Source organism: Rhinolophus hipposideros, assembly GCF_964194185.1.
Source record: "Rhinolophus hipposideros genome assembly, chromosome: 26".
Taxonomy (NCBI): domain Eukaryota; kingdom Metazoa; phylum Chordata; class Mammalia; order Chiroptera; family Rhinolophidae; genus Rhinolophus; species Rhinolophus hipposideros.
Window position 1 is genome coordinate 760,561 of NC_138072.1, and position 16,283 is coordinate 776,843.

Sequence of the window (16,283 nt, forward strand, 5' to 3'; positions counted from 1 at the left end):
CGTCCAGTGCTAAGACTGGGTGCTGAGAGAGGGCCTTCGGGGCACGTCGCCCCCTCCGAGGATTCCTCCAACGCCCGGGGCCTCGGTGTGGTTCCAAGCACCTGAAACACTGGCACCGCCCATGTGAGAAGGGCGCTGGGTCGGGACCGCCGTGTCCTGGGGAAGAGTGCGGCCCTGCTCCCCGCAGTAGGGAGCGGGAAGGAGGTCTTCTTCTCCTCCCGTCGGTGGCCAGGGGAGGCTGAGCCCCATCGGAACAACTGCTTCCCCCATCGGTTCACTTGTGCCTCAAGAACACTTGGGCAAGTCGAGAGGGTGGTACATTTTCCAAACGTGTGGCAGGAGACGGGAGGACTTGAGGACCCCGACTTCCAGTCTGGGTGTTTCGGGTTCTGGTGGGGCGCTAGGTGCACAGTGTGCAAGCAGGACCCCCCCTTCCCAGCGAAGGGGATCTGACCTTCCCGGGCAGGTGGGTTTAGCTCTGGGTTGGGCAGGTGGCCGCAGTCTCCCTTCCAGATCAAGGAACGAGCCGCAAGATAAAGGAGACAGAAAGCAGACCGTGAGTGAGAGAAGCAGTCAGTGGACACACAGGAGATAACTTTATTGAAACGCAAACGGCATCAGAACAGATGAGTCTTGCTGGGAGGAGACATGCCTCCTGGTCAGCGGGTCCAGGTCAGAGGGGCTCTTCAGCAGGCCCTGGCATGGATTTAATTTTTGACCAATTTCTTATTTAAAACGAATTACTGAGGGGACAGCCCGTCATGATTGTTACCGCAAGTATATACATTGCTCTGCTTCCCAGATTCAGTTTTGCTTTGTCTACATTAGATATAAAAGGGGGTAGAGAGACAGAGGGGAGGGTCAAATGAGAAAGAAACAAACACACGGACATACACATAGCCTGGTTTGAGGTTTCCTGCCCAGTAGGTTAAAAAGTGTTGCAAAAATTCCTTCCCACCTTCCTCAAGGATTGCCATGCATTGGAGAAACGGACTCCATCCCGTAAACAATGCCGCCTAAAACAGGACTGGGCGGCGGAAGGAATCTAGCTGGGGTTGGAATTCATTTTTTAAAAGATTGTTCTGTTAAAAAAACCCAAAAACCGTTCGGAAGTGGGAGGGTACTGCACAGCAGCGGCTGGGACTGGTGGGACGTGGGGGCTTCTGCCCGATGATGGGAAATCGGTCTCAGAGAAACGGCCGGGAAGCGGGAGAGCCACAGGACAGAGATGGCCCAAGGACCACCCATCGGCCTCCTGGGGACCCAGAGGGCGCTGTGAGGGCAGTGGTTTTACACTGCCTTCCTCAGGCTTTAGTCCTGTCTCCAGAGGCTGGAGCTGTGCAGGCTGCGTGCTAGCATGTGTGTCCTCTACCCACAAGCTCTTTCACCGGGAAAACCAAACTTCAACCCAAATCAGTTGTAAACAGCCTCATCAGCTAGCGTCTGTGACTTTGGAAAGATACAAAGTTCCGTTTTTAAAGGATTTTATGTTTGGAAAGATACAAAGTTCCATTTTTAAAGGATTTTATCTTGTTTGGAAAGATACAAAGTTTCTTTTTTAAAGGATTTTCTTTTGTCCCAATGGCTGAGTAGTTCCAGATCCCAGTCCTGGCATGGGGAAAGGAAAGGGTGGGCCCAGGGACTTAGGTTTCCAGAACTGTCTCTTCATCGTGCTGACTCCCTCGGGGAGCTCCCCCCCCACTTCCAGTAGGGCTAGAAGGGGCCGTCCTGGGATCCTGGAGCCCTCACTTGTTAGCTGCCCTGGGGAAGGAGGCCATGACCAGGTCCTCAGACCCAGCAGTGCTCTTTCTAACTCAAATAAGGGAGAGGGATGTTGCCAGGGGAGCGAGTTGTCATGGAAACACAAACTAGACTTTTGGACGGTTCCCGTGCTATTTCATAATCAGAAGAGGACTCACAGTAGATACAAATAATCCAGCCGGGAGCCCTCTGACTTTTCCTCTGCTGAAGTCCCTTGGTTTGCCAGGGTCACATTTTCAGAGTCATGAGATTTGTCTCTGAAGGTTGTCTTCTATGAAAAGAGATGCTAATGGCCCCCCCAACACCCTCCCACCAAAGCACACACCCCCTTTCTTCCTGTGTTAAATAAAAGGAAAACAAACATGAGGATGGTGACTTTGAAATTAAAGTCTGAATTACAGTCTAGAACCTTCTTCTTTTTGGTCCTAAAAGTCCTCAGTGTGGGAACTCTGATGCTTGGTCTTCCCTCTGAAACAGTGAATCTCAAACTGGAGCGAGCGTGCGTCTTACTCACCCAGAGGGTTTGTGAGAACAGAGTGCTGGGTGCTAGCCTGAGAATTCCATTTTTAACACGTTCCCAGATGCTGCTGGTCTGGAAACACACACTGAGAACCACTGCTCTAAGAAATGAGCGTTGTGGAATCAAGGAACCGGGGGCCCACCTACTCCCGTGACCGCTATTGTCATAGGAAATTCTCCGCAGCGGGGTCGTTATGAAAAACAGCCCACACACCAACTGGGAGGGCCCAGTCTACACAGGTTCAATTTTCCACTGCACTCGTCTCCCTGCAGCTCCCAGATTTTGAACCGTGTCCTCACTTGGAAACTCTACCATCTTCCCGTTTCCTTCCATCTTTCCCAGGGCTATGCCGAGTGGACGCACACACGTGGGCCCCGGCAGGGCGGCGGGCCATGCTGGTGGCCCCATAGGTCCCTGATCAGGTTGACTGAGGGCGCATGGGTATGTATAAAGCTGATTCCATTGTGAAGGGCGGTGTCTTCAGGCTTTGGCCTCTGGGACACACCGTCCCTAAGACCATTTGGTTACTTGTGGCCACGGACCAGAACTTGCCAGCCGCCGGCCATCTAAGAGTGTACCACATTTCTCAGTTACCCGTCTCCATTACTAAACCCTCTGCGGAGGTATACTTCAGCCACCAGTGGGCTGGGCTTGTACAGTCTACTTGACTAGCTTCAGCTTAGCTGAGGCCCAGGAGTAAGGAAGGAAAAAACATGGCGGAGTAATAGTTGGTGTTCTGGGTTAATTCAGCACTTAAACCCTGTGTTACATGTGTGATTGGGACAGCACAAATTCTCCCAAACACAAGGAGGGACCCTACAAGTGTCATGTAGGTCTGTCCGTCATCCTGGTTTTAGGACCAAGTCCCACTCGGCCAGGGAAACCTGTCCTATGTGCAGGGCTTCTGTCCGTGGTGCCAGGTGCTGAGAGGTGTGGGGAGAGCAGGCCCCCACCGCTTCCTCCCACTGTCATGCAATACTACAGGAGATAGTTACCCCTCGGCCACAGAAAGGGGGTGTCTCTGAATGGTGCGAGCCTTATGTCAGGGAGCTAGAAGGGAAAAGACGATGATGTTAGGTCCACTTGGAGTCTTGCAAACCAGAAAAACTAGGAGGCGAGAAATGAAACCAGAAAATCATTCCTTTGTCCAGAGTCCTTATGGATATAGTGGTCAGAAGGTTGGGAACTCAAGATGAAAGCATGCCAACCACTAAGGGCTTTCTTCAGCAGACCCTCTTCCCTGCCAGCCTCTGGCTTCCTGGAGGTCAGACTACCTGAAAAAGACGTCGTACGAGGATTCACACAGACAGGTGAGCACCGCAGGGGGTCACAAAGCAGATTTTTAAAAAATATTCTGGGAAGCCTCAGAAGACAGGAAACAGCAAACTGCTCTGTGAGACACACGCACACAGACAGACACGCACACACAGACGTGAGGTCCCACGTGAGCCTCTGTGACCTAGTATTTTATTGTTAATGGCTGGGCAGGTTCAAGAAACAGACACACTGCACAGGACGTGTTGGTCACCTTCATCCAGAAATGAGAGGCACCCTGACGAGGGCCGCCGGCAGCCGTGGCTCTCGTACGGCTGCTGCTGGGTGTGGAACCACGTCATCTGCTAGCCAACTGCGGTGAGGAACGAGTCGGGTGCTGGAGAGGAAGGGGAGAGCACAAGCTCCAGTCTCGGGATGGACTCTTCGGAGGGTGCCCGGGCATGGAAAATTTAGCTATGGGACCCAGTTTTCTTTGTCGAGGGGTTCCAGGAGTCTTCACCCAGAAGCAGGTGCATGGGTAGGAGAATGCTGTGGATTTGCCTTGCTGTTTGTTCATTCTAGGGCGGTGCTCAGGTTTTCTGTTTCAGAGACGTCTGGACGAGCGTCCCAAGGGGTTATAGCACCATGGGGACGCTCAACCTTCGGCAGTCGTCACATGACCGTGATTCCTCGGTGAGATGACAAGCCCCACGACTGTGAACAGGGTCCCAGGCTCCAGAGGGAAAGCTTAGCTGCAACACCACTCGTTAGATGGGCACCTTCTGGAGGAAAGCACCTGGAGGGGGAGGCCTGGGCTAAATGCAGCAGTCCAGTGAGAGGAGGGGGTGCCTCCAGGCGCAGAGGTGAGAAGTTATACCGAGAGGCCTCCAGATAAATTCACGGTGGTATCCATGGCTACCGGCAGACAAGGGTTCCTTCGGAGGTCTGAGGCAGTTGGAACAGAGGAAGGGGTTCTCCCCTTTCCTTTTGCCAAGTAGCCAGTAACATCCACGACAGAAGGCACTGGCTGGGCAGCACCAGAAAATACAGAGTTAAGGGCTCAACTACCGGATGAAGATGGCATTAAAAGTCTGAGCCCTGCCACGGGGCCGGAGCTCAGGACAGGGCTGGGAAGACGCCTGGGTCTGAAGGCCCGGCCGGTCTTCCCTTCCTCCCAGGTTAGAGTGCCCGGCTCTGGGGCCGCCTCATTCCACACAGCAGGGGCCTTAAGGCAATGATGTCAGCACCATCCTCGGCCAAGCGGCCTCTTCCCACCATACTTTACAGCCGACCTGGGTGGGGGTCTTCATGGGACATGGACAGCAACAGTAGCAGTAATGCCCGGTCATCCCCGCGTGAAGGCAGAAGCTTGCTTGGGGAACAATCGGGACCATCTTTTGGACCTAAATGAAAATATTCTTGCGTGAAGATTCAGACGCCTCCGCCCCAGGTGGGTGGGAGAGCTGGCCCGGTGAGTGTGCCTGTAGATTCTGACAAGGTCTCGTGCACTCAGGAACCTGAAGAGCAAACACTTGGGCCCAACTTGTCACACGCTGAGCTGCTGGGTCCGGCCTGTGGGGCTTTCAGAAACGGCCAGAAGGACAATCCACCGAGATAAGCAAGAGCCCACAGTCCTCCAGGCCCACCCGACCGGATCACAGGCCTTCTGCTCCCAGGCACTGGGCCTAATCAGAGGCCTCTCTAGCTGGTCCCCAGGGCTTTGGCTCCATTTCTTAGCTGACCTTGAAGGTAAGAGGGGGCTGTCCTACGAGGTGGTGAACGCAAGGGCCCAAGTCTGTCATTTTTCAGGCCCTCAGTGGAATGAAGGCAGACAGACTGCCAGACCTCCAGGCGGCTTCTGCAAAAGGCGGATCCCTGCAGAAGGCACATCTCTGCCACCAAACCACATGCCTTGAGCCTTGTGTTCTGATGGGGATACGCATGTCCGGTCCCTTATAAGTGAATTTCCACTTGCCACAAACCGGTAGTAAAGGCCCGCTAGGAGCCTGGGATGGAGCCAGGCAAGGGGCCGCCAGCAGAACCGTACCGTGAGGGCCCAGACAGGCTGCAAGGCCGAGGAACGTATCTCATTTCCCAGTGTTCCTCTAGTCCATGGTGAAGCTCAGAGTCGGCCTCCTGTCAAGACAGGGCGATCCACTCCCCGCCAGAGGCTGGCGGTTGAGCTCGCAGGCGGAATGTGTGCTTTCTTGAAAGGGTGGTCACTGTCCCTCTTCTCCCACTACTTCTGGACCGATACTTCATGTCTCGTACAAGCCCCATGGAAGCCAAAGGCAGTGGCAGGGCAGGTGCCCAGCTGGTGCCAACTGGATGGCGTCAGATTCTCCACAGGAAACCCATTTGGACAAGCCAAACCAGCCCCTGGAAAAGCAGCCCAAGCATCTTGTGAACGTGTGAGGAGATGGAAGAAAAAGAAAAAAAAGGAAAAGGAAAATAAATAGGCGAATGGGAGGAAAAAATAGCAACAAAAAACAAAACTGAAAAATAAAAAGCGGGGTTTATTGACGCTCGTGCGTTAAGTTAGGGGTATAGACCGAGCTGGCCGTCTTTCTCTGAAGGCTGTGATGTTCGTTTTGGGGTTTGGCGACTTCTCAGATTGGCAGCTGTCCCTGCGTCATCCAGGGATGGCGGCGCTCCTTGTCTTGGCACCTGGCTCCCTCTCCAGTTTCATCTTCTCTGTCTTTTTTTTGTTTTTTTACCTTTTACAGATTGAGTCAAACATTTTTTTAAACCACATGCTGCTTTTTCTGGGCTCCAGCCAGATCTCTGGGGGAGGAGTTGTTGGCAGGGGTGCCGGGATTGGGGAGACTCTGCGAGAAATCCGGGAGCTCCCGCCGCCTCCCTCGGGCTCCCCGTCAGGACTGTCTCAGGGAGGAACCACTGCAGGTTCTTCTCATGTCTTCTGAAGCCCTCCCCCAGAAAGCCCAGGAGTCTGTAACGAGACAAGAAACCAAGAAAGAAGACCCAGGATCATCTTCTCCCCAGAGTCATGACAGGAGGCCCGTCCGTGCGTCCAGGGGTCACCAGTTCCCACACACCAGTCTGTGCTGGGAAGTTCTCAGAGGTGCAGCGCCAAGAACCTGCCTTCGTCCTCCCCTGCTTCTCCTTCCTGTCTCCTTCAGGCCAGGGAGCCAGGCTCTGGAAGAGGAGCAGGGAGAGGAGGAGCCAACAGAGCTGGCGCCACGTCCTGCCATCGGGGTGACAGTGCTGCTGGGCGCTCAGAGCGTGGCCTGGAGGTTGGGGTCCAGGATGGTTTCTCGATCTGGGGACTCGATGTAATTGGCAGCTTCCTGAAGCTTCAGCAGCATGGCCATCTGGAAAGCAGTGAAAAGATGGATTAATGCGACTTGGGGCTCTGGGAAGTGTAGAAACTCCAGAGGGGGGCTTGGGAGCCCAGAGCGCAGAGGTCATTCGTGGAGGAGCTGCCACGACTCGGCTGCCCTACCTGGGAGCGTGTGCTGCGCACGTGCCACGCTGTGATGTGTGGGGGACGACAGACAGAACAAGCCGCCTGTGCCTGCCAGGGGCTCGCACTCCTGTACAGGCCAGAGGGCACAGAGGACTGTGCCAAGTGCATTGAGGTCATCAGGCCACAGCGAGGCTCCGTGTCCCCCCAGCTCGGACCCCACCGGTCACAGCCCACCTGAGCCCTTCAGTGTAGTCGTCCTTCCCTCTCATTCTCTGGGGCCGCTATAAGCCTGCGCCCCTCCGTGGCAGCGAGGCCCGGTGGAGCCTCTATTCAATCTGCCTTCCATGTTTTTACAGGATTATGAACAATTTTCTGATGTAAAAGCGTTTTTACACAGATAACATCTGTTTTCCACAAAGTCCAAATTTAAATAAAAATGTATTATGACTAATGTGGAAGAATGTCCTACTTGAAAGGAAAAACTTCAAGGTCACAGGATCTGTGCAGGTCCACTTTCCACAGACTGCTGACGGAGCCTGTGAAACGGTGTCACCTGTGACAGCCCCAGGACCCGTGTGTGAAGTCCAGGCTTCCACGCGCTACTTTGGCCAATGCGAACCGATATCTCCTCGGTTTAACATGCACTTCCTCAATTACTGGACAGGTTAGGGATCTTGTAACGTTTTTCCTGGCCATTTGCATTCCTCTGGTCAAATGCCTGCTCACGGCCTTTGTCCACTCTCCCGTCTAGAAGTGTTTGGGGAATTTTGTATATTTTAGGGTCCCATCCTCCTTTGGTTACAGGCACTGCTCCTATTCCCGGGGTTTGGCCCTTGTGTCGGCCTGCTTTCTGCAGGCGTCAGCGAAACCTGGCAGACTAAAACCGTGTCAGGACACTGGCAGGACAGGTGGCGGTAGAGATGTGCCTGCTGCTCTACCTGTCTGCTCGGTATTCCCACCTGGGTCCGCCGGACGCCCTGGGCCCAGCGGGCACGCATCCTGGCTGAGCCTGAGCCAGGTCCCAGTCCACGGTCTGAGCGACACAGGACTCTGACAGTCAGCCCCTCGCAGGCCCCTCCCCGGTCCTGCCCTTCCGGGCACTATCCAGCCACCCCCATCAGGGCACGTGAAGCGTGAAGATTTCACTTCTGCAACCCTCTTACTCTTCTTACATGACAAGGGCTCCCACTCACCAAAGGGTCTGAGTCCAGAGAACTTGGGGTGCAGTCTTTGACTGTCCTGTCCTCGGGGGGTGAGGCGATGCTGTGAGGGCCCACGGTGGGGGGCGGCAGGTGGTACAGCTTTGACTGGTCTTGTTGGGCCGACGGCCAGGGAAGAGTGTCCCGGACCCATTCCACTGGGTCCTCCCAGGCGGCTTTCTGTCCGTGCACCTGGAGACGAGGAGACATGGGTTACAGGAGAGGCACCCAGACCAGCGGCGGGCTCAGGCGGTTTCCTGATAGCCGCTGCGCTGCCTCAAATGTACATCTTGAGGCTCTGATCCCGTGGAATTTTCTCCGACTTTCTAACACAGGAAATACGTTGGTGTAAGCTGATAAAACCATTTTGTGTTAAAACTTAACACGTACAACTCTTAGGACCCCACAATTTTACTCTTCAAGTAAGAAGTTCTTCCATTTTAGCAATAATACCTTGAAAATTTTTTTTGACTTTGGTGAAAACAGATGTTACCTGTATAAAAATACTTTTAAATTGGAAAACTGTTCATAATCGAAGTGAAATGAAATGAGGACTTCTGGCAGCAGTCTGACAATCCCATCTCTAGAAATGTACTGCGTCACCAGGAGGCACCTGTCACCAGAACCGGCTCCTTCCATGGACAATGCACCATCAGCAGGTCCAGTCATCATGCCATCGTGAGGCCTGGGACAGACGTTACCGGTGACTGTGCCCCAACTTACTGGGGACAAAACTGAGGAGGCTTTAAAAATTGACATCTTCCTTCTGCACCCAGTTCTTAGTCTAAGTTTTAAAAATCGTGCCATAGCTTTCATGTGTCTTTAAAACAACCTGGTGCTTTAGGCGGAATGCATCATCTCCTTTTTCACATGAGGGTGTTAAGGTTGAGTAACTCGGCCAGGATAACCCTTTGTTAGTCATCAGCTAAGGCTGTCATAGGGTCTGACTTCATTCTTAGCTCATTTCTTTCTCTATTTGCTCTGATCCAAGTCCGACTGGACACGTGGCGCCAGAGGCGGGGTCACGAGGCCATTTGCTGAATGGCGGTGCAGGCAGCAATGCAGTGTCTGCCCAGCGCCTCGCTCACTGACCGGGACGAGAGCCCCAGGCCTCCCCAGGCGCCCGCTCGGTGAGGCAGGACAGCCTGCCCCTGGGGACGGCGCGCTCAGGGCTGCTCACCTTGATCCCATCCTTGGCGCCTTCCTGCAGGTACGGGATGATGGAGTTGTTCCACAGGTCGATGAACCAGGTCCGGAAGTCCTCAATGCCAATGGGACAGGACAGGAAGAAGCAGGGGCCTGCGGAAAGGCACAAGGCCGTGAAGGTGGCTGAGGACGGCCTCTGGGACTCCCCACAGCAGGCAGAGGGCTCCGACAACCACGGGATCGGGGACATTCAGGTATGGCAGATGGTGGGGCGTCCCCCGAGTGAGGTGAGGGAGTGGGGCAAGCTCTGACGTCCCCCGTGCCCCCTCCTCAGTCCCACTATCTGGGACAAACGAGGGAGGGGCTAGCTTCCTGAGCTGCAGGTGGCTTGCCCGCGCCGTGGTGCTAAGTTGCTGAGTGGCGCTAAGTGCCGAGGCCTCAGAGGGAAGGGGCCTGCAGATGGCCGGCGGTACCGATGAGGAAGTCCGAGGTGCTGTGCTTCTCCAGGAAGGTGTGCAGGTGGTACCAGAGCTTGGGCACCCAGTCGAGCACCCGCAGCAGCTCCTCCCTGTTGGCGTTGACGTCGCTGTCCGACTCCACCAGCTTCCGCCTCAGGTAGCGAACCAGGAAGCCGTTGGCTGGCTCCACGTTGTTGGAGAAGGTCAGCATCCTGCCGCAGGGGATGGAAGTGGGGTCAGGGTGGCAAGGGGACCATCCCTCCTCCTCCTGCCTCCCATGAAGGCCTGCTGGCTTTCTTCTCAAGTCTCAGTGGGCTCAGCTGAACTCAGGGCAGTATCCCTGGGCGGGCAGAGCTGCTTCTCCAACCAGGGACCCTCTTCAGACCAGCAGCTGACCTCAGCGGCCTGGCTGAGGGGCGTGCGGGCAGAGCACTGGAATCCCAGCTGTGTCTGAGCCCTTCCATCCTCTCCTCTCCCCAGCCCCCTTTTCTCTTTCCAGCTCCGGCTGGTTCGTTCTTTCTGCCATCGCGCCACATCCTGCCACGTCACTGTTTACAGACCCTTGGAAGGTCCACCCAGGGCCATGGTTCTCACCTGAAGCTCAAGTGCAAGCCATGATTGGGTGTCATTTTCACAGGCTGGTTGGTGGTGCCTATGATGTAGGGGCTGTGGGCAGAAAGGACAAGGTTTTACGTAGGCACGTCGTAACGCTTGCTTTCTGCCACGCGTGCCCGATGGACTGGACCGGCCTCTCCCTCCTCCCGCTGTGATGAGCCTGGCCCTGCCTGCAGCTCACCATTTGTGGTACTTGCAGGTGAGGGCCCCGTTGACCAGCTCGCTGATGGAGCCTGCTTCACTCAGGTCGTCCAGCAGGATCACCAGGGGGACGTCCCCGGTTCCTGTCTCCCGGTCTATCTGGTTGGCCAGGTTGGAGAGATACAGTTGCAGATCCTGAAATAAAAGTGGCAGGAGGTCAGCACTCAGCAGGAATGGGCACCTGGTTGGCCTGGGCCAGCAGGGCCCTGGGAAGCTGCCAGGCCTGGATTTCCCTGGGGCCCCTGGTCCCCATCTGATGCATTTGGACACCTGACTGTAGAAGCAGTCTGCCAAACAGTGGCCCCAAGGGCTCTACAGCTACCCTCTCGAGAAGTGGTCCCTTAGCACCCTCCCCTCAAGTGGGGAACACTGTTCCCTAAAGGGACTTGCCTTGGGCTGACCCATGAACTCTCCCAGTGGACCTGCCTCCCCACCTGGGGGAACCAAGATTTGAACCAACCCCAGTGGTAGGGTGTGCCCAGAGACAGCAGGGACCACACAATATGTGGCACTTAATTTGGAGTGCTTCTCCCCAGAAAGCCCAGAGTCAGAGGGTAATACTGAAAAGAAAGTTAACAGGAAGAAAACAAATGAGAGGGGATGGGATTGGCAGGGCTGGCAGACAGCGAGGTGGGTACGAGGACGCTGTGGTTTAGACGCAGACGATCAGATGGAGGGAAAGGCACTAGACAGAGGCAAGGAGAGGCGTAGACAGAGAGGGCAGCGCCAGAGTCCGGAGAGAAGAGCGGGGAAGGAGACGCGATGGGGAGGGAAGGGAGCAAGGACACTACGGAGGCGGGAGGAGGAAGAGTCAGGCAGAGGGAGAAGAGGGAAAAGAGAAGAGGCTGGGCAGGGCCTGGGCCAGGGCCCTGGAATGGCTGGCGGGGGCCCAGGACGCAGTCACCTTGCATGACTGCTGGTGCATGTTGAAGGTGCTGACAATGCCCTCGGTGACGTCACGGCCAGAGCGCTCCACCAGGTACTCCGCCAGCCGGTGGCTCAGGTAGGTCTTGCCCGTACCGCTGGGGCCCGAGAGGACCAGGCGCCGGTGCTTGAGCAGCAGGCTGATGTAGTGCTGTACCATGGGCTTGGGGACCAGCGTCTCAAACACCAGGCTGTCCACACACTTCTCCTTGAGACCTGCACCCCAGCCCGAGAGCGTGAGTGTCGACAGGGCCCTGAGGACTGCAAGGGGCCCTGAGCGCGCCTCCTTTTTCATCCCGGAGCCCACTGAAAACCTCAGAGCCACGGGAATCCCCGAATCCGAGCGGGGCTCACTCTTAGGGACGCGCTGGGAGCTACAGGTGCGTGGGGGCTGGGCAGAAAGTTCCCTGTGAACCAGTCCCTGGGAGCAGAAGTCATGAGGGTCTCATCGTTTCGTATCTCATATTACAGTCACACAATTCTCTGCGGGGGACGGGTTCCTGGACCCCCCCATGCCCGGGAATGCCGAAATCCGAGGATGCCCGAGCCCCTCACATAAATGTGGAGTACGGGCATGTAACCTGTGCACACCTTCCCTCGTACTGGAAGTCATCTCTAGATACTTGCAATACCTGATACAATGTAAACGCTGCGTAAACAGTTACTCTGTAGCGCTTAGGGAATAATGACAAGGAAAAGGTCTGTACATGTTACCACCACAAGCCTAACCACACAGTGCACGTCTGCAAAAATGTAACACTTCAAAGAACACTTTGCATCCGGGTTGGTTGAACCCGTGAGTATGGCTGGCCAGCTGGCTATTCACGTTGGAGGTTCTCAATGACTGCTACTGAACGAATCCCTGGGGGCTCTCCCACGGTCCTTCGTGTCCCTTCACCCCGGGAGACAGAGGCTGACCTTTGAGGGAGACCGACACGTTATTGACGCCTCGGCGGCAGGGAGGCATCTCCGGGGGCTCTGCGTCCAGCACACGCCTCACGTGGCTGAGGCTGTAGCCGTGGATGGAGTCGGTGCTGAGGCCCAGGGTTGACGCTGGGTCCATCTTAGAAATGTAGTCCTGACAGAAAAGCAGGGCGGGAAGAGACGGTGAGGGAGCCCGGGAAGACACATGTACAGATGTCGAAGCCCGGGAGGGGACCAAGCAGATGCCCGAGGGAGGGGCGCGCATTTCCTCCTGGGCAGCTGTCGGGGAGGGTGGCGGGGCCCCGGGACCCCAGGGTCTGCACGGAGCAGCAGCCCGGAGCAGGAGGCCGCGCTGTGCCGCCATGTGCCGCGTACCTGGAACACCTGAAAGACGGCTTCATCCAGCATCTTCCAGTCCGCCTTCCCACTGACCTTGCTGCAGCCGAGGAAGAACTCCTGCTGCTTCAAGTCCTGTGAGGTCAAAGGGGGGAGCACGTGAGCCTGCAGGCGGCCGAGCCCAGGAAAGGGGACCCTCCAGCCCCAGGCCGCGTGACAGTGTGGCCGGCTCTCCCGCGGGTCCTTACCCCTCTGATGACGTGCTGTGGGGGCAGCCGCACCACCACCCGGAGGGTGACCTCCTCCTTGGGGCCGCCGGAGCTGATGCCGTCCATGGGCGACAGGTCTGCAGGAGTGACAAAGGCTGTCGGCTTTAGGGCACAGGCTTTCCCAACCCCAGGCGCTATCCTTCCCAAGTAATTCTTCATGTGTCACAGAGAAGAAACGCAAGCCCCAAACGGAAAAGCAGTTGGGGTCAAAGGACCATAACGACTCTTTGTGTCCCATGACATTGGCAGCTGCTTGCTTTAGGCTCTGTCACCTCCCTGCCCCAGGAAGATGCCAGCAGAGCACGTGGGATGGTGTGGCAGTGGACCGAACCCTCTTCACCTCTTCTCCGAAATAGGTACCTGTATCTGTGAGGCTCGGGCTGAAGGAGTGGGTGAGAGCGAGGCCCAGCGAGCGGCGAGGCGAGGACAAAGCAGACGACCCAGGGACCTGCCCTGGGGGGGGACCTGACGAGGGGCCTGGGGCGACCTTCAGCCGGTCATTCTCAGCTTTCAGCAGGTCCACCTCCAACTGTGGCCAGAACAGACGGGGTAAGGGGGTAGGATTGGATGGGTTGAGCCTGCACCCGCCCGCCCCCAGCCCCTGCAGCCCCTTAACAAGGGGAGCAGGCAGGACACGCCCCCAGCCCCGCCCCCAGCCCGCCAGGACACTGACCTGCATGTTATGCATGGTCTCCCGAAGCTGGTCCAGCTGGTGGGCAGAGTTGAGGGCTTCTAGGCGGATGTCTGTCAGCTTCATCTCTTTCTCCCATAGCTCGGAGCGCAGCTCGGACACCTCCTTCTTCTCCGGCTCGTCCTCCTCACTGGCGTGGAACAGCCTCACGTGGGGAGCTGAGTGAGCAGGGGCCCTGGAAGAAAGCGAGTCAAGTCAGCTACAGGCAGAAGCGCTGGGTACTGGGCATTGAGACCATGGCCGGCAGCCCTGGCCCCTCCTGCCCCAGGGACCCAGCAGTGAGAGGAAAGGCCGGTCTGCTGGTCTCAGGGGCCCAGGGCCAGGTCTGTGTGGGGGGCCAGGTGGCAGGCAGTGGGAGGGCACTTACTCGGGGGCCTCGACGCCCACAGAAGATGAGTTGGAGGACTTGATGGAGGGCGACGCGGTCTCTGTGGAGCCGTGCTGCAGTTTGGGGGACGAGGGGGCTGATGAGTCAGGGGTGGCGATCTCCTCGATGTCCGAGTACGAGGATGCTGACTTGGGCCCCTTTTTTATACTGAAGGCTTTGTTGAAGGAACTTCGAAGCTAGAAAAGAGCAGATGCAGGTGGGGAGAGGTCAGGGCCGCGCTATGGCTGTGGGGAGGGCTGGCTAAGGCCTGCGGGGATGGTGCGTGGCCAGGGTGTGTCGGGGGTTCAGCCCGTGACTCGTGGGTGGCGTGAGAACGGAAGAGCAGCCTTGACGTTAGGACCGAGGAAAGGGGAATATCCTGGCCTGCTCTCATGGGCCATGGGAGCTTCCCAGGCCTTCTCTCTGCCCTGAGGGGCTGTATCCCTGACTGGGGACGGAGAGAAACCCTCAGAGGTCAGAGGGGAAAGCTCGCAGCTGATCCCATTTAGCCACAGACCAGCAGGGGCTCAGTCTGGAGCCCAGCTCCCAGAGGGCTCACGACCCTGCTGTGACCAGGGTGCACGGCAGACTATCCACCCACTAACCAGAGACTGACAAAGCGATTCTGTGGAATGAACGGGAGGGGGGAGGGGACGGAGTTTCTCGAGGGTCATGTCTGCTCCGCACATCACAGAACGGCCAGACAACCAGGTACAGGGCTTTCTACTACTTCCGCTCAAAGGTCTTAGAACGAGGGTCGCTTCCTCCCATTTCCTCAGACATTTGGGACTCTGTCATCTGACCACAGTGTGTGCGAGCTCAGGTGGTGATGAGCTTGGGGGTCAGGGGTGTGAGCTGCAATGCCGACCAGGGTCCTGTCCCACAGCCACGCACATGCGTCCACACAGCATGCACACCACACGGGCACAGAGATGAAATGGCAGCGAGAGAGCAGAGGAGGGGTTGGAGGCAAAGGGGACTGGTGTGAAGCAGACCTTTGGGACAGTGAGAGGGGAAGAGAAGGGACAATCTGAGGGGACTCCTGAGTGTCTCGCCCGGAGCACAGCAAGGCTGCGTGGGGACCGTGCAGGCAATGGGGGGGCGTGTGCTGGGGTCACTCCCAGGTTGGACAAGGACCAGTGTGCTGTGGTGGAGATGAGAGAAGTAAGTGTGCAGGGGACATGTCACCAGTGAGGACTCGTGGCCCAAAAGTCCCGTCAAGCTCAATTTTCTGTGGAGACAGGAACTGACGCTGAGAAGGCCAAGGAGCTGCTGGCTGGGGACGGGCTCCTGATTTCAAGCCATGGCGTCTCCTCTACGTACTGCCTCCTGGGGGGCTGTGTGCGTCCCCGTACATGTGTGTACGAGTGTGCACGTGCGTGTATGAAAGTACGTGCACACAGACGGATCCCGTGAGTGGCCTGCCTGGAGTGGACGCCCTCTCGGGTCACTAGGCCCGCAGGGAGAGCCGGGCTCCTGCCGGCCCGTGTGGCCAGAGATACGGGGACACGGTGGGGCTGTGCAGTGTCACGTGAGCTCAGGGAACACTCTTCAGCGAGGGCAGCCCAGCGCTCAGGCACGCGGATGTGCGCTGGACAGAGGGCAGGGCTCCCCATGCTGACGATGGCGTCCTCAGGGAGCAGCTCAGTGGCCTGGCGTGAGCACGCTGCAGGCAGTGCTGACCTAAGACGGCGTTCACGCAGCTACCCTGCCATTTCGGGCCCCTCCTCTGTGCCCCCACATTGGCAGTGCCGCGGCCCGTCACTGGGCAGGGCCCACTAGGGACATCCTCACAGTCTCCTCTCAGCACCGCCCCGTCCAGCATTCAGCTCCTCTGTGGCGTCTCCCTCCCATTATCGGTGCCTTTCCGTCCTCTGACCGCATTAGGCTTTTGGAGCTGCTCGATCCGCATCAGCAATCTGATAACTGTTTTGTCCCCTCTGCAATTCTGCAGGCTCCCTGATGGCTGAGACGACAGGCTCCATGTCTCAGGTCCTGCCTCAGCGCTGGCGGGGATGGGGCCTCTGATGGCCGGTGTGTAAGGCAAGTCTGGCTCCCTCTGTCTGTCTTGGGCTCTACGCTCAGCCCTGACAGATGTCTCTGCAGATTCCATGATGCTTGGAGGGCTTCCGGGTTCACGGTGACTTGAGGGGACCCTGCACTGGCTCACGTCCCTCCCTACCTCTGGTTC

At 57.0% G+C, this 16,283-nt stretch overlaps 1 protein-coding gene across 14 annotated transcripts in view; it reads right to left on the reverse strand.

Moving 5' to 3' along the window:
* Positions 1-573: 573 nt before the first annotated feature.
* The window catches only part of NAV1 (neuron navigator 1), a gene marked incomplete at its 5' end in the record, with an annotated part of 179,078 nt that continues 163,368 nt past the window's right edge, over positions 574-16,283 (reverse strand). For all 14 annotated transcript variants that reach the window (XM_081038912.1, XM_081038911.1, XM_081038909.1 and 11 more), the window contains 13 exons: positions 574-6,867; positions 8,156-8,353; positions 9,342-9,460; positions 9,781-9,977; positions 10,360-10,431; positions 10,562-10,716; positions 11,486-11,721; positions 12,424-12,583; positions 12,805-12,900; positions 13,014-13,111; positions 13,395-13,563; positions 13,708-13,900; positions 14,093-14,289. In XM_081038912.1, the coding sequence (XP_080895038.1) occupies positions 6,772-6,867; positions 8,156-8,353; positions 9,342-9,460; positions 9,781-9,977; positions 10,360-10,431; positions 10,562-10,716; positions 11,486-11,721; positions 12,424-12,583; positions 12,805-12,900; positions 13,014-13,111; positions 13,395-13,563; positions 13,708-13,900; positions 14,093-14,289 (1,986 nt within the window). In that variant the 3' untranslated portion in view covers positions 574-6,771. The remainder of the gene's footprint in view (positions 6,868-8,155; positions 8,354-9,341; positions 9,461-9,780; positions 9,978-10,359; positions 10,432-10,561; positions 10,717-11,485; positions 11,722-12,423; positions 12,584-12,804; positions 12,901-13,013; positions 13,112-13,394; positions 13,564-13,707; positions 13,901-14,092; positions 14,290-16,283) is intronic.